At 40.7% G+C, this 17923-nt stretch overlaps 2 protein-coding genes across 3 annotated transcripts in view; one reads left to right on the forward strand and one right to left on the reverse strand.

Moving 5' to 3' along the window:
- The window catches only part of itprid2 (ITPR interacting domain containing 2), a 48052-nt gene extending 42541 nt beyond the window's left edge, over nt 1-5511 (reverse strand). The window contains exon 1 of the mRNA XM_056432459.1: nt 5426-5511. The gene's annotated coding sequence lies outside the window, so the exon portion shown is untranslated. The remainder of the gene's footprint in view (nt 1-5425) is intronic.
- A 5059-nt stretch (nt 5512-10570) lies between these two features.
- On the forward strand, nt 10571-15561 carry neurod1 (neuronal differentiation 1). Of its 2 annotated transcripts, none has more exons than XM_056438667.1 (4): nt 10571-10673; nt 12264-12511; nt 13991-14220; nt 14416-15561. In XM_056438667.1, exons 2-4 carry the CDS (start codon nt 12276-12278, stop codon nt 14985-14987), a joined length of 1038 nt encoding a protein of 345 aa, XP_056294642.1. In that variant the 5' UTR covers nt 10571-10673; nt 12264-12275; the 3' UTR covers nt 14988-15561. The 2 variants fall into 2 exon arrangements, with proteins under 2 accessions (XP_056294642.1, XP_056294643.1); XM_056438668.1 differs by having other exon boundaries at nt 10585-10673; nt 12261-12511.
- The last annotated feature ends 2362 nt before the right edge of the window (nt 15562-17923 follow it).

A 17923-nucleotide genomic window follows, 5' to 3' on the forward strand; every position in this document is an offset into this window, starting at 1 on the left:
AGGTATGCGCTCTACCGAGTGCCCGTTCTAGTTGTTGTTGTTTTTTTCCTAACCTTCCTCTTCAGAATCTAAAATTAGATGTATCCCTCCCATCTCTCTGTATCTCAGAGAGGAAGTTGTTCAGTTATTCACTCGAAACACTCGTTTCCTGCTTCACACGTTCTCATTCAAACTTGGCTGCATGCTCGTGTTTTTTCGTCCCCCCCCCCCAGCATCCCTCTACCCCCGTCAGTGACTCCTTATGGTTACTGTCTTCTGTGTTGTGGTTGTCCTCCTTATTATGCAATCTTGAGTTGTTTTCTTTGTTGGTTATTATTAGCCACATTCCCTATGATCACGTCTGTTTGTGAACCGTGTTCAGACTTCCTCGGGAGTAACCTGTGATCCTGTGTCGACGGGCGGCCGACGGAGCTCAGAGAGCCTTCCGCCTGTGAGACCGCGCTGAGGGAGTCGTTGCCCGACGGCGAAACACAGCTCCGACGGAACGATCGGCTTTTGTCGATCCGATCGACTTCACGCTCCTGCTTTCAAAAAGACATCCATCACCATTTCCAATCCATCGATTCTCCAGGGAAATAATCAGCAGATTAATCCGTAAAGATAATAGTCATTAAAAAAAAACTATAATTTGAATATTAATGCACGAGCGCTGATAATCTCATAACTTTAATATCTGTAACTTTTTAATCTCTGCGTATTTTAACATGTTCCCGATGACCTACTTTTACTGGAGTGACATGTTCAACGCGGGCCTCCTACTTCCGTGTGGCATTAGCACATTTACTTTGGACCTGGATTGCTTCCTCCGCCGCTATAAAAACGTCGAGGACTTTCTGCTTCTCTCTGTTTTGCGTCACGCTACGTCGAATGTCTGCGAGAGGAACGACGGAAACCAGACTCCAGGAGGGGGGGGGGGTCACGGAGGTGCGAGCGAGGTGAGTTTTCCTGCAACCTGAACTCATCGAGCTCCATCTCCCCGACCAAGCGGACCGAAACAGAGTGGGAGAGCGGAGCGTGTTTACATCTGGGCTACAGTGGACCCCCCCCCCCCGGACCATCAAAGAGACGCTGAAACAAAAGGCTCTCCTCAAACCCTCAGTCATGACATATAGAGCAGTGGCAGAAAGCTATGTGCAGGGTTCTTACACATTTTGACCGATACTTTTCCAGGACTTTAAACCAAATGTCCAGGACCAAACGGAAATCTCGGTATAAACATGAACAATTTAGAACATTTAGTGGAGTGAGAGCGGACGCCGGCTTATATTTTGAACGTCTTTCTTTAACCCTCCTGTTACCTCCACATTTACTAACATATTTTACCCTCGGGGTCAATTTGACCCCAGCGATTAAAACCTCCAGAACAATATTAGAATTAATATTGTTTCCAAAGTTTAAGTGTGAGGTACTTTATGTTTGTTTGTTGACTACCTAAATAGCCCTTTAAATATATAAAAAAGTTGATATTTCTTATATGTTTGACAGTGAAAAACAGCCTGGGGTCAAATTGACCCTAAAGAACACAGACATTAAACATTGAATGGGGTCAAATTGACCCTAAAGGTAACAGGAGGGTAAAATAACACATTAATTATTTCAAACTCGGCGTAAATGATGTGATTATAACACATTTCCATGACTTTTCCAAAACTTTTATAATTTACGTTTTTTTCCATGACTTTTCCAGGCCTGGAAAAGACCATTTTAAAATTCCATGACTTTTCCAGGTTTTCCATGACGGTACGAACCCTGTATGTGCTGGACTTTTCACTTCTTTACATTTCATGCAACATGTTTGTATCCTTCGGGATCTACTTTTCATCTTCAACTCGGATGAATGCGCTCGTCGTCAGTGGCGTGTTGCTTAACGCCACCTGTTCACGAGGAGGAGGACGGGAAGTGATTGGTTCGCTGAATCAACCCAGTTGTTTGAATCATTTCTCAAAGCTAAAGAAAGTCAATTAAGATTCTATTTGGTTCCAGCAGCCGTGAATGTGACGACTTTAAGCTTTTCTTTTTTAATCGCTCTTATATGATTATGAGTCGAGTTTATTTGGGGTCCAGTCAATTATTCAAGCGATTTTAAAAGACATCAACGAGGCTTATGTTTGGCATTTCTCACATTTCTTTGAGTCTAAACCTTTAATTTAACTCATCAAGAAATGAATCAAGTACTTTTGACTCCAATACATTTATTAGACTTTTAGTTACTTTTTACATAAAGAAAGAAGCTCTTACTTTGCTAGTTAAAGTAAATGCTCTTATTTTGTTAATGAAAGTAAATGCTCTATTTTGTTAGTTAAAGTAAATGCTCTTATTTTGTTAATGAAAGTAAATGCTCTTATTTTGTTAGTTAAAGTAAATGCTCTTTGTTAGTTAAAGTAAATGCTCTTACTTTGTTAGTTAAAGTAAATGCTCTTACTTTGTTAGTTAAAGTAAATGCTCTTACTTTGTTAGTTAAAGTAAAGGCTCTTACTTTGCAAGTTAAAGTAAATGCTCTTTGTTAGTTAAAGTAAATGCTCTTACTTTATTAGTTAAAGTAAATGCTCTTACTTTGCTAGTTAAAGTAAATGCTCTTATTTTGTTAATGAAAGTAAATGCTCTTATTTTGTTAGTTAAAGTAAATGCTCTTACTTTGTTAGTTAAAGTAAATGCTCTTACTTTGTTAGTTAAAGTAAAGGCTCTTACTTTGTTAGTTAAAGTAAATGCTCTTACTTTGTTTGTTAAAGTAAATGCTCTTTGTTAGTTAAAGTAAAGGCTCTTACTTTGTTAGTTAAAGTAAATGCTCTTTGTTAGTTAAAGTAAATGCTCTTACTTTGTTAGTTAAAGTAAATGCTCTTACTTTGTTAGTTAAAGTAAATGCTCTTACTTTGCTAGTGATTAAAAAAAGAACACTGAACGTCGCCGTTCTGCATAAGGATAAGATAACATTCACTGAGCTGATAATACTTGTGTACGTTTATTGAGTTAACATTTAGTATTTCTGACCTTCCCCTTTAATGCTGTGTTTTTAGTGGCATCTCTACTTTTAAAGGATCTCTGTCACATTACTGCACAATCGAGAGTGAACTTGAGTTTTTTTGTCGTTCCAAGAACTTCAACAGAGTGATTTATCCTCAAAACAATCAGCTGATCTCATGTCAACGTTGGGAGTGGCAGCGTTCTGTCAGTTGCACTTCAATTTATTGTTTTGATGTTTCGAATTTTTTGCCTTCGTTTTTTGGATCGAGGAGCTCATAAATTAAACAAGGTGTGCCACATTGTGTTCACATGCTGCCAAGACATGTATGCGTGTGTGCCTATATATAGAATAATGCACACTCAGAATGAATGGTTCAGTAATGACAATAATCATTCGTTGCAGCCGGTTGTATGACGGGAGAAAATGCTGATTGCATTGAATCTCGCTTTAAGACAAACTGTGGCTGTTCTTTAACAAAGTGGTGCGTTCATGTTGTTTTTTTTACTGTACTACAGTCCCCTGAAGGCACCATCATGAGCGTTACTGCTAGGGTTTCACATTAAAGACACAAAGTCCTAAGATATGAAAATATGATGCAGAAAACCATCTGTGCATTCCTGGTAATTGGCTAATAATGTACTTTTGATGCATTAAGTACATTTTACTGATAATATTCCGCACAATAGTGGATTTACTTCTAATGCAATATGTTTACAGTGTAGTGCAATTAATTTGACGTATAAGTAAAAGGTTGCCAGGATTAATTGATACAATATCGGTAGATTAAATAATAAAAAATTTAAATAATCTAGAAAACATCCTCTACGGTGGAGGACGTTTTCAAATAAGTTACTGTAAAGAGAAAATGCATAATACCACAACACTCTATAAAGTACAGCTTTTAAAAAGTGCAAAAATAAAGATATGAGGAAATATTATTAAATATCAAAAGAGCAAATTATGCAAAGTCCACTGTCATTGTTATACAACTATATTGTTGGGATAATAATTGCTAACATATTAACATGCAGCAGTACTTTGATGTTGTAGTCGGGCAGATTATTCTAATAAGGCATCATCTTCTGGAAGATGGTCACGATTGAAAATCTGTTTACGTGCAGTATTTCTCTCTGAAATGCAGGGGTGGAGTATTTAGATCATTTACTTAAGTAAAAGGTACACACACATCACTGGAAGAAAAAAAAGACAACAAACTCAACGTTCTGATGGAATGAAAATAGTGTCGTGAACATTGAAAGCCAAATCTTCACACATTAAAACCAGAAGTACACATTCAATTAAATACACTAAATTATGAGAATGTGTACAGAAACAGAAAACCCTCACAGCTTGGAAGTATGAACCGTCAAATGTGTTTGAATGAAAAATTATTTCAAGACTATCAAAATATCTGTCTGCTTGACCGTTTGAGCTGCGCTGGATTCATTGTTTTAACAAAACATCATATTTTAGAGGCTATCTGGTGGTTTTGAATGCGAAACTCTTCATTCCTTAGGTAGTAACTTAAGATGTGGGAGATGTACACTACCGTTCAAAAGTTTGGGGTCACTTAGAAATGTCTTTATTTTTCAAAGAAAAGCACTGTTTTTTCAATAAAGATAACATTAATCAAAAATACACTCTATACATTGTTAATGTGGTAAATGACTATTCTAGGTGGAAACGTCTGGTTTCTAATGAAATATCTCCAGAGGTGTATAGAGGCCCATTTCCATCAACTATCACTCCAGTGTTCTAATGGTACATTGTGTTTGCTAATCGCCTTAGAAGACTAATGGATGATTAGAAAACCCTTGTGCAATTATGTTAGCACAGCTGAAAACAGTTATGCTGGTGATATAAGCTATACAACTGGCCTTCCTTTGAGCTTGAAGTTTGTAGAACAAAATTAATACTTCAAATATGAATCATTATTTCTAACCTTGTCAATGTCTTGACTATATTTTCTATTCAATTTTCAATTCATTTGATAAATAAAAGTGAGTTTTCATGGAAGACACGAAATTGTCTGGATGACCCCAAACTTTTGAACGGTCGTGTATATATATAACATATAATAGAAGTATACAGATGATACAAGAGCGGCGTGTAGCCTAAAGTACACGTTACTTAGTAGATTGAATGCACTTCCATCATCAAGCTGCAAGACATCTGATGACGCGTACCTCGCTCACTTTAAATATCGGCATATCTAATTCAGCGTTAAGTCACATTATTATAAATCCCCACGTGTCTCGAGTCTCCCCCTGCGTGTTGTTTTCGGGTCGGACTCTGCTCGTTCGTCCTGTTCAGTGGTTCCTGACGTTTGACGCGCAGGACGACGGACTGACAGCCGTCAAGCTCTCCGTGTGCTCTGGAACTCACGCAGCCGCAGCGCGGACGCGTTTCCCCGCAGAGAGAGAGAGAGAGAGAGCCGCCCGGTGAGCGGCTAGAGTTACTCACCGACATGTTTCCCCCGCGGTTTACGTCTCCGCTCCCAAACTGTCAAACTTGTCCAAACTTTTTCTGAAAACACACCAACATTCCTGCTTCCGCTTCCTGAAACCTGCAGGAGGAGAGGGGGCGTGTCCTCGGCGGGTCGGCAGGCGGCGAAACAGCGCCCCCCGGTGGACGGACTCGGTACACACAGGACGGTCGATGAAGAAGAATTTTTGACTTACAATGCAAAATAAATGTGAAATACAGTTAAAAGTTGATCAAATTAATGCTATGATTGTTGTAGAATATTTTTGTTGTTAAAAACGAGCTGTTGTATCATTCAATTCAGTTTATTTGTATCGCCCATTTTCACAAATTACAAATTAGTCTCAGAGTGCTTTACAATCTGTACACATAGACATCCCTGACCTTTGACCTCACATCGGATCAGGAACAACTCCCAAACAACCCTTCAGGGGGAGAAAAGGAAGAACCCTTCAGGAGAGCAACAGAGGAGGATCCCTCTCCAGGATGGACAGGTGTAACAGATGTCATGTGACCAGAAGGAATCATTACACACAAATTAAAACACAGTAACAATACAATGAATACGACAGAGTGGATGAAGAGTTGGTAGTCGGCATATTCCACGATCCAGACCTCATGTGTGAGTTGCTGCAGTAGAAACAGTGACGTTACACAGTGATATCATTAAGTAATAATTAGTAAATTTACTAAAATAATGTAATGTTTTGAGAGGGGTAGATAGATAGATACATAAATGTAGATGGATAGATTCATAAAAGTAAAAATAAAGAAATTGTGACGTGAGCTTTCACCTGCAGTGCTTTACTTCAACCGCCAGGTGGAACTAAACACCGTCTTTGAATGAGACGCTGCTGTCCGTGATCCGTGATGACCCAACAGCTCCATCAAATACGAAGGTTTAGTGATCTGAACGTAAACCACAGTAATGCAATTAAAAAGTGATTATACCCATTTGGTAATTTCGTAAACAGGAAAACAGACACAGAAACATTTACTTGCACTATTAAAGGTAATTCCAGAAAGTTAAACTGAAAGGATTGATACCAAATTTATACCTTCAAACCACACACACATCACACCGGAACGACAGATAATGCGTCTATTGGTGTCTATTTATGTTCTGTATCGTTTCACACAACTCATTGTACTGGATGACACTGACTTTGTCTATTTAAATGCCAATCGTCTTTATTTTTACAATTATTTGTCCCTTGTGGTTATAACTCTGTCTGGACATGATTGTTATCTTTATATATATATATATATTTTAGATAGATATTCAAATATATTTATATATATTTATATATACGTTCTTGAGTTTTCAGTCATTCTATCACTGTTTGCTTCTATATAGTTTAATCTTCCAATTGTGAGGGTGTCTGTGGTCTCAAGGTTTTTTCTTATAAATTCAATCTTTCATTTGTTCTGATGTTGTTGTTTTATCTTTTGTGCTGTTTTCAGCTTTTACATGTGAGTGTTTGTTTTGGGTTCCCCCAAATAAACCTTACTACATAAACATTTGATAGATGGTGGATAAAAGCGTCTGCTAAATGACATGTAATAATGTAATTGTAAGCACATATATATGTATATTAATTAAGTATAACTCCTGGGCATCCAGGCTGCAATAAACACACGATGAATAACACCAAAGTAAATACTGTTGTTATAATATAAATATGTTGTTATAAGAGAATTTACCAACCATTAAAACAACATTTTATGTGTAGCTGCTTGTAAAGACACTAATGTGTGTTATAAACCATTTATTGAATGTTTATATATATGCTTCTAGATGCGATAGAGATTAAAGTAAAATGATATTTAAAAGATTAAATGATTTAAAGTTAATCATTATATAAGACACTGTATTCTGTCTCAGATGTATTGTGTAAGTGTGTGTGTGCATGTTGAGTTTTCATTGGCTGCTTCCTTCTATTTATGAATAGGTTAATCTGACCTTCTCCACACACACACACACACACACACACACACACACACACCACCTGCAGTGTGGAATAGTTATTATTCAACAGTGAGTTGCTCTGTGTTTTCTCTTTGTTTGGATTAATTTAGTTATTGTCGACTCACTGCTGTTTAATCAAAAGCTTTACCTCTTCTTTGTTCTTGTTTCTCTCCCCTGACACGTCTTTGAAATGATTTACGTTTCTCTGGATGTCTTCATCCGTTGAAACTGTTCATGTAAATATATTCAAAGCCACTTCCAGCTTTGTTTTGACTGGAAGCCGTTAAATCAAACTGTGACACGTCCGTGTTGGATGTCAGTTCTGACGTAGTTATTTATTTGATGTTAGTATTTTGTTATTTTATTTACATTTAGTATAATTTAATTATTCTAGATGTTTACTTATTTAGTTTAGATTTTTTTTATATATTAGAATAGATTTTTCTTTTGATAGTCTTTTGTTTTGTTTAATTATTTGTTGTTGTTGTCTAGGTGTACTTTGTTTTTGGTGTGTTCATTTGTTTATGAATTGGGCAACACTGTGGGCACCTGGGATCAGGAGTACAGGTACAGGACCCGCACCGGGTTGGGCCGATGTTTTTTGTTTGTTTTGTTTTGTTCAATACATTATGAGAAAACAAACCCTTTGATTTATGTTTCATTTGATGTATTCCACATTATAAAGTTGGCCTTCTTAGAAGTTGTACAGCAAAAAGTAAATATAATTCCATGTTATCCTCGACGTTCATAAGCTACATATTTATTAAACCTGAAGGGAACGGTGGATTGATTTAGCGTGAACCATTATCTGTGAGAGGATCCACGCTGATGGGACGGACACACCGGTCCTCTGGAGTTGCCTGGTAACTTCCTAGTGACCAGTTTAGCATCACCATAGCAACCTCTTGACTGGAGAACAGCCTGGTCCAAAGTCCGCTGCTTCTTTACGATTGGTCAGAAACGCAACCTGACTCAGTGGATGGATGGGATAAGCCCCTCCTTCTGCCTCGATAAGCCACGCCCATTTATTTCCTCCAACCCGCTACGAGCTAACTTTGAAATCGTAAACGGTATCTAAGAATTTGACATTGTCATCGTGACGTCGTTGGTTTTTGGACTGACGTTTTTGAAGTTGCGTAATTTTACCGTCACCATCTTGGAATAAGGCAGTCGGCCATTTTGTTTTTTTGCAACCGATAAAAGGAAGTGACCATATTTGGGAAGTGGAGCTCAGGCGTCGGCAGCGACCTGTCAATCACAGTAGCCCCGCCCTAAAGCCTACCTCGCTGGTCTATTGGACTCTAAATGGACCACACCTTACTAAATGAACATCATGCTGTATTGAAGAAGACTTGAAACTACAGATTGAGATCGTAAACCCCTGTTTACGATCTGTGGTAACAAATGAAGAGGGAAGGAGGAGTCGCCCCCTGCTGGTCAGTAGAGAGAATGCTTTTAAGTTTTAAGACGATTCCGAATCGGCTTTAATCTGCAGAGCTGGAGGTTGCTCTCATTATTTTTCAAGTATTCATTTGTCAAACACCAAATTATGGAACGTCACTCTGTGAAATGTTGAGGGATGTAACAGTTCAGCTCCAACCTTCCTTTTATTAGTTGTTCTCATCCTGTTTCACTAACTAGCACGTCGCTCCACATCCTGCTTCCCACCTCGTTAGTCCAACTCCCTTCACCTGTTCTCTCACCTGCCTCTGATCACCTCGTTAGTCCCTCATTCCCTTCACCTGGTCCTCATGCCCGTCTCACCTGTTGCCCATTCCCTCATTAGTCCCTCTCTACTTAGGTCCCCTCACTTGCTCTTGTCCTCTGCCAGATTGTTTTGTGTTCTTCCTGACCAAGTCCTCCAGAGTTACAAATTACAGTTGTCTGTTCCTGCTGGTACTCGGAGAAAAGATCATTATTTCCAGTTCTGTCTTCTGAGTCGTGCTATTGGGTCCACCCTAATACTCCCGTGACAAGGGAAAGCGCCAAAGTTGTTAGTATTCATTCTGAGAGGAACTTAAATACTAAATGTATGGTCAATCCATCCATGGGTCATTTTACCCAAAACCTCACGATTGCGATGTAATGGATTCAAACTTTGACGTTGCGGCGGTGCAATGGCAAATCTCATTGAAATAGATTTTAAATCTATTACTGCTTGAGGGGAACACAAATGTCTGAAAAATAATTCTTTGTCTGTTCATCCATTACTAATCAATATATTTCTCAAAATAAACCAAAATACCAACATGCTGGTGGTGAAAAGGAAATGTCAGGGGATCACCCACATCATGAGGATTCAGCTCTGGGGACCACAAATGTCTGTTCTCATGAAAATCAATCCAGTATTATATACTGTATGTCGAAATATGTTGAGATATTTCAGTCTGGACGGAACTGGTGATGGACCAACATCCACCTCCTGAGACTCTCTGGGGCTCAATATCGACCCAAAGAGCTCCACAGGTGCACGGGGCTCAGTATCAGGCAGGGAGATCATTGGTTGGGGTTAGAGGTGAGGAGGTGAGGTGGAGTGCAGGTGAAAGGTGGGAGGACACAAAGGAAACTGACTTTGACACACCTGAAAACCTGCACCAGACAATTAGCAGGAACTATCGTTCAGACCCCATCTCCACCTGTAATCTGTAACCTGCACCTGGATCACGAATAACTCCCATTGAAGCAGGTGTACATACACCCAGAATGCATTTCGATTTTCTATATTTTTATACATTCAATAACAATTATGGTAAACCTTTACAAACTCATATAATCATCGCGCACCTTCCATGATGTGCATGATATTCGTGCGGAGTGCGCATGCGTGGCTGTACGTGGCGACAGATGGTCAACTTTTCCTCACAAAGAGAGAGAGAGGGGGGGGAGAGAGAGAGTGAGAGAGAGTGTGGGGGGGGGGCGGAGGAGAGAGAGATAGATAGAGAGACTTTTGGCTCTTACAAATGGATTGGTCACGTGATCCCCGGGGCCGTTTTAATGACGTTTGTACCATATGGCGCGTGCCGGGAGGGTGTGGCCTCGATATGCTAATTACCCCCCTCCTGTGCGTGTGTGTCTGTGTGTGTCTGTGTGTGTGTGTGTGTGTGTGTGTGTGTGTGTGTGTGGTGCTGAGTATAAATGCAGCATCCTCACACACACACGCCTCAGAAAGCTCAGCGCGGATCACGCACAGTCACGCACGGATACGCACAGAGCGCGCGGGATGCGTGCAATCTGACCAACAGCGGCTTGCCACAACAGGTACGGGGTTCTTCTTTTAAAGATTATAGCAACTCACATCTGATTGATGCATTCCTCCTCTGATTGTGATCTGTGTAACCTTGGTGATGAGTTAGGATTAATTAATCACAAATTAATGATCCATCGATGCTAATTTAGATCAGAGAATCAGTTCTTCAATAATTCCTATATGAAAACTATTTAGCGTACAGCCGAAATAAAGTCTGATTCGTTTTTATTATATTGCTTTATTTAAATGTTAATAGACTTTTTAAAACTCCTATAGTTGCCCTCAGCAGTTTATTCGATTAATTAATACAAAATAATAAAAACTTCTTTTTTTCTGTGTTTTTTATTCAGTTATTTTTAGTTATTCGTGTCCCTTATGTCTCACCTACACCTGTCTCTATTGAACACACGGGACCGAGCAGAGAGCGGGAAGGCTAAATACTCATCATAATTATGACAAACATTATTAAAAAGTTAATTCATTAATGACTGGTTGCGTTTTAAGGTTTTCTTTGAACGGAGTTCATTTTGACTTCTGTTAAACAGATTTAAATCTGTTGATTTCACTGACCAAAGCTACAGATTTTTAGCAAGTTATAAACAAACTGAAGGCTGTTTTACTTTGTATTTAATTAGGTCAAATCTAAAATGTTGTTATTAACTTATTGTTAATCCGTCCGCGTCAAATGTGTGACTTTAGTACATTTTAAATTGACTTAACTCTGCAGGGAAGTGTTATTTATTTGCAAAATGTTGCCCAATTTTCTCCGTCTTCTGTATTCATGCTCAAGGCCTCCCGTTTATTTCTCCGTAACCGTAAAATTCTGCGCGTGTTGCCTTTTTTTCCTACACACGCAAGAGGAATCACACTTAGACTGATTATTATACTCTTTTTTCTTTTTTCAAAGAAAGCCGCATAAATTAAGATTCAAACTCGTCTCTACTTTTCTTTTTATTTGAGATTCCGTTTTTATTTAGACTTAGAACTTGCCGCATAAAATGAATATATCATTTTTTTAAACTTGTTTTTTTTATAAGTAATGAATCCGAGCAGCTTAATAACATATTTGTTTTAGTTTCTGTTCATTTTATTTTAAAGCAAATACGAGTATGAACATCCTTCCGTATATATTCCTCCGTTCAAGAAAATGAAATACAATCCCATGGGCATAAATCTCTTCATCATTCAATAAACACATACATGTATATATGGTTTATAATAATAGATAATTATACATTATGACATTGTAAAGTTAAATCCAACGAGCAACAATTAGTTAGGGGCAAAACAAATTAAAATACTTGTATTTATTTTATAAAACTAATAATAATATCATAATGATAACGTCTTGTTATCATTATCATTTAAAAATAAATGCCACGTGTTCATTAAAATATAAAAAAGTTACAGCAAATAAGTAGATCATTTATAAATGTATTACAACATTTATTCAAACTGTAAGTGAGAACATGCTGCTGTATCCAGGCCTCTAATGGGCACTTTAATTATTTTCTTTCAATAAAGTACAGAGATTAAGTGTGATTATGAGTTTTGAATAGTTTTCTGATGTTTTCTATTCTGTTTTCTTTCCTCTCAAGCAGAGAATCAGCATCATGACCAGGTCTGTGCAGGAGGAGCAGGAGTCTGTGCAGTCGGAGGAGCAGCAGGATCTTCACAGCCCCATGGAAGGAGGGGGAGAAGGAGAAGGCGAAGAAGAGGAGGACGGCCTCCACCATCTGGAGGAGGACGAAGAGGAGGACGATGAGGAGGAAGAGGAGGACGACGGCGAGAACAAACCCAAGAGGCGAGGGCCGAAGAAGAAGAAGATGACGAAGGCTCGTGTTCAGAGGTGAAGGAGATTAACAGCGTTTAAAAATATATATAAATCTATATATATATATAGTCTTTTCAGCTAAAATGTAAATGTTGTCCTGTGGGTGGCGCTAGAGGAAACGTCACACGGTCATCAGAGGTCATCAGAGGTCATCCTCTGAGGAGCAGGACTGGGATAGCGGCTGGAGATCTGACCCGTAGACGAATATCATCATCCGGACTGAGCTAAACTTTGTTATTTGATGGGAATGCAAAAACAATTTGTTTTAAATTATGGATCTGAGAATATGTTCGGACCAGCGTTTCATTACCCAGAAGCCTCAGCAGTCGTCCGGCTCTCATGGCCTGTGAATAAATCCTGAAATAAATGAGTTATAATGTTTTTATAAAAAGATACAATTCGACTAACACAAATCCGTTCGCCAGTTCATCTGAGCAACTTTTCCCACGCGCCGTCCTCCTCTCCAACTCCTTTATATTCATCACGTTATACGAGAACGACACCGCGTTATGATAGTCGAAACAACAACCTCCTCTCCGTGTTGTCATGATATGTTGATTCATAGAAGTCCTTGATTACCCCCTGCGGTGTGAATCCTGAGGTCGTATCGGACTGAACCTTCCATGGCTGCAGATTTGTAACTTTTATCTTAGTTTGGGTTCAGTTTCTTTTTCTTTAAAGTTATCAACCTGTTTATCTAACGGCCCATTTACACCAGCTGGGTTTTAATCGCATCTTTTCGTGCCTCTGGAGTTTATTTTCTTCTGTTTTATATATTTGAGTGACTCGTATATCAGGATCTATTCTTCTGTTCTATTGGAAGACGACACGCTGACGACGGGGGGGGGGCGGGCATTTGTCTCACTGCATGTTCTTCTTGGACGCTGATCACCCCTGCTAACTGATGCTAACTGATGCTAACTGGTGCTAACTGATGCTAACTGATGCTAACTGATGCTAACTGATGCTAACTGATGACTGATGCTAACTGAAGACTGATGCTAACTGATGCTAACTGATGCTGACTGATGCTAACTGAAGACTGATGCTAACTGATGCTAACTGATGACTGATGCTAACTGATGTCTGATGCTAACTGATGACTGATGCTAACTGATGACTGATGCTAACTGATGACTGATGCTAACTGATGACTGATGCTAACTGATGCTAACTGATGACTGATGCTAACTGATGACTGATGCTAACTGATGATGAATGCTAACTGATGCTAACTGATAATGGATGCTAACTGATAACGGATGCTAACTGATGACTGATGCTAACTGATGACTGATGCTAACTGATGACTGATGCTAACTGATAACGGATGCTAACTGATGACTGATGCTAACTGATGCTTACTGATGACTGATCCTAACTGATGATAACTGATGCTAATGATGACTAATGCTAACTGATGTCTGATGCTAACTGATGTCTGATGTTAACTGAAGAGGCGGCTAACGTTGAATTCGCTTTGTGCTTCCGCAGGTTTAAGGTCCGTCGGATGAAGGCGAACGCCCGCGAGAGGAACCGCATGCACGGGCTGAACGACGCTCTGGAGTGTCTGCGGAAAATTGTCCCTTGCTACTCCAAAACCCAGAAACTGTCCAAGATCGAGACGCTGCGCCTCGCCAAGAACTACATCTGGGCCCTGAGCGAGGTGCTGCGCTCCGGCAAGGCCCCCGACCTCATGAGTTTCGTCCAGGCGCTCTGCAAAGGTCAGTGTCACCTCAGAACCACGACCTCCTGAGCTCGCCTGGGGCCTGCTCTCTCATATCAAGAGGGGAAACAATATGACCACGAACCCTCGACTGGAGGGAGGGTTTTTTTATTTCGAAATGTCGGTAAACCAAATAAACCTTGAACGTACTGTGCGTTCTGAAGCCGACGCTGACGGTTGTCTCTCTGCTCAGGTCTGTCTCAGCCGACCACCAACCTGGTGGCGGGCTGCCTGCAGCTGAATCCCCGAACGTTCCTGCCGGAGCAGACGCCCGACCTGCCGGTCCACCTCCCCCCGGCCGGCGCCGCCCCCTACCCCGGACACTACTCCTACCAGAGCCCGGGGCTGACGGCCGGCCTGCCCAGCCCGCCCTACGGCACCATGGAGCCGTCCCACGCCTTCCACCAGGTCAAAGGTCAGCCCTACGGCCCGCCGGAGCCCTTCTTCGACGGCGTGCTGGTGTCGGACGGCCCGGCGTTCGACCCGCCCCTCAGCCCGCCGCTCAGCATCAACGGGAACTTCTCGTCCTTCAAGCACGAGGCCGCCGCGGCCGCCGACTACGACAAGAGCTTCTCCTTCAGCGCGCACTACGGGGGAGCGGGAGCAGCCGGCGGCGGCGGCGGGCACCCCGCCATCTATGGTGGCGGCGGGCCCAACCCGCGGTGCAGCGAGCTGCAGGTGGACGGGCTGATGGGCTTAGACGGACACACGCACCACGAGCGGATGATGAACGCCCAGCTGAACGCCATCTTCCACGACTCCTGAGGAGGAGGGCGACGAAAGACCGAGAGGCCGACGAAGACTGGGAGACACACAGAGAGACGGACAGTTCTATGCATGGCTATCGTTTCATAGCTGTCCTTCTCTCTGTCTTTCTGCTCCCCTCCTCCTCCTCCTCCTCCTCTTCCTCCCGAGGGCGGCGATGGTGACGGCGATGACACGGTCACGCTGATGATGTAACCTTCTCTGTCGCGCTCCGTGTCGCAGGAGACGCTCTCTGAATGTCTCGTTATTATGCTTATTATCACTTAAAAATAATCAATAATCAATGAGCAATAATCTGGAGTTAACTATGCAATTGTGTTCAAACCTGAGCGACGCTCAGTTGATAATTCCAAATGTTGAAAGAATAAAGATTTCTCTATTTTTGGGTGTGTACGGCGGCTCCGAGCCGGGGGGTTCGGGGCCGAAATGTTCCTGTTGTTCATGTGGTTTTTACATTTTGCTTTTTATAACGTTCTTGTAGCGTTCTGTTAACTCTTCATGTGACTCTTGTTCATATTTTATAAGATAGATGTTTATAAAGGCCTTTCATTAAAAGGAATTCCATGTGATTCAACCGAGAGACTCTGTTCATCAGCACCACAAAGGACCTTCTCGGTCTCTCCTTCCAGTTTAGCTCTCCATCAAATTCATCAAACGATGTTCAACTAGAACGGGCACTCGGTAGAGCGCATACCTTCGCCGCTTTTCTGGTACCTTTTCATGACCTTGACCTTTGACCCAATCGATCCCAAAATCGAATCAAATGTTCCCCGGATAATAACCAATCATCCCACCAAATTCCATGCGATTCGGTTTAATACTTTTTGAGTTATGCGAATAACACACATACAAATAAATAAATAAATACACAGCGATCAAAACATTACCTTCCGCATTCTCGAATGCGAAGGTAAAAATGTTTGCACGACACATTTTAAATGCGGAAAACACAGAAAGATAGAAGCAGTCAGGCGATGTATTAAAAAAAACGTTCATCTCTATTTTTGATCGTGCTAAATATTGAATTCTGCAGATGAACGATGAACCGATTACTTAATTAACAGTGAATGTCAAAACCACAAATATTTGTGATAATAATAATAAACCATATCTTCATTGGAGAAGTTACAGTTGTAATATAAAATGTAATGGCAAGTATTTTCATAATCAATGCTTTAATTGCACTGGTTCAAAAGTGAATATTTGTCTTCTTCGTGTTCTTTGATAGTAAATTGAACATCTTTGGGTTTTGGACGGTCGGTCGGATAAAGGAAGGAATTTAAAGACCCGGAACAATGAAACCAGAAAATGATCATCAGCTAATAATAATAATGAATCATCGTTAAACATTTCCACACAGCTGCTGTCAAAAGATGCTCGACAAACGGCAGTGAGCTTAATTAATATTTCATATTTTTTGGAGAACCAGCTCACAAACCTGCAGACGTGAATCAGATGGAAGCTCGAAAAACTTGAAGCTGAAAGTTTTTGAATGGATTTCGGGTTCAGAGTATTGATGAACACACGTCTCTCCTTACAGAGAAAACCCTGTTGACACGTTAACAACATTATCTCACAGACGGAAGGACAAAAACAGGATCACTGTAAGTATGTGTGTGTGTGTGTGTGTGTGTGTGTGTGTGTGTGTGTGTGTGTGTGTGTGTGTGTGTGTGTGTGTATGAAGGGCACAGATGTTCGTTCTGCAGGCAAGATTTTAATTTATGAAAATGATCTTGTTTATGCATGAGAGCCCCCCACCATACACACTGTGTCCTGCTGTGTGTGTGTGTGTGAACTGGAACAATATGGTGGCCATATCCCACCATTTAGCCTCCATGTTAAAGTGGAATAATAATGAGAGAAAGTCTGGCGGTGGTGTAAAGATCTAAACTGTTCAAATAGAATATAAATTTTTTTTTTTTATCCTGCGAGGAACAAAACCAACGAGGTTGCAGGATGCTTTCAATTTAATGGCAAACATTAGTTTAAAAAGCTCAGCTGTTTCTACTGTTTTTTGGGGATAAATATATTAATTAAAACATCATGTGGTCATGTTTTAATTACACTCAGAGTACAGCCACTGTGTACGAGCCTCCGCAGTACATCAGGAGTAGTATCATCGTGGTCTTTGTGGTAGAGGTTTTGTGTTTCAGTCTGCTGGCTGATCATAACACTGATTAATGCAGCTTAAACCCCGCCATCTGCCATCAACACACACACACACACACACCACAAACCACACACACACACACACACACACACACACACACAATGGTGTTTAGACCACAGCAAGGGAACACCATGCGTTCTAAATGGTTTGCATGTGTCTTTTAAAACCATAAAGTGGGAAGATTGTATGCAGTGTAGTGTGGGGCCCGGGGTCAAAAGGGGTGTTGGTGTGTGTATTTTGTAACTTTGGATAGAGTCTTGCTATTCGGCCCACGGCCCCAGGAAGAGCTCCATGCGTTGAAGGCGACCTTCATCGTGGTCAATGCGTGGAATTACAACTTCTGGGTCTGTGATGCCAGTCTGAAGACTTGAATAACCCGTAGTTAAAAGAAGTGCGGAAGATTTGTGTAGTTTTATACACAGCAGTCGAGTCATTTTGGATACATGCAGCAACTTTTTAAGCACAAATAATTTGTGTGGCCTCCTGGTTTATGTCCATTCGACACTTGCTTTTCTGAAGCCGGACAAAATCCTGTTGGCTTGCCGCACATTAGAATAGGATCAAATAAATGAATCCCACGGCTCCTCTAGAAAACCCTGAATAATCCTGGACCGAATGGAACAAATGAAATACAGATATATCTGTCTCAAAGAATACAAATACGTTTTAAGAACCTATAAACAACATAAAGTAGATGACGATGACGTCCCTCAATGCAATGCTGTCAAACCAGTAGCCCAACCTTCACCAGCTGCACCATTAAGAT

This window comes from Pseudoliparis swirei, chromosome 2 (genome assembly GCF_029220125.1).
Source record: "Pseudoliparis swirei isolate HS2019 ecotype Mariana Trench chromosome 2, NWPU_hadal_v1, whole genome shotgun sequence".
In the NCBI taxonomy this organism is placed as follows: Eukaryota; Metazoa; Chordata; class Actinopteri; order Perciformes; family Liparidae; genus Pseudoliparis; species Pseudoliparis swirei.

Excerpts from the sequence above, each read along its gene's own strand:
- neurod1 (XM_056438667.1), top strand. The coding sequence starts at position 12,276 with ATGACCAGGTCTGTGCAGGAGGAGCAGGAGTCTGTGCAGTCGGAGGAG. Across the intron at positions 12,512-13,990 it reads ACGAAGGCTCGTGTTCAGAG|GTTTAAGGTCCGTCGGATGA; the intron begins GTGAAGGAGATT and ends GTGCTTCCGCAG. Across the intron at positions 14,221-14,415 it reads CGTCCAGGCGCTCTGCAAAG|GTCTGTCTCAGCCGACCACC; the intron begins GTCAGTGTCACC and ends CTCTCTGCTCAG.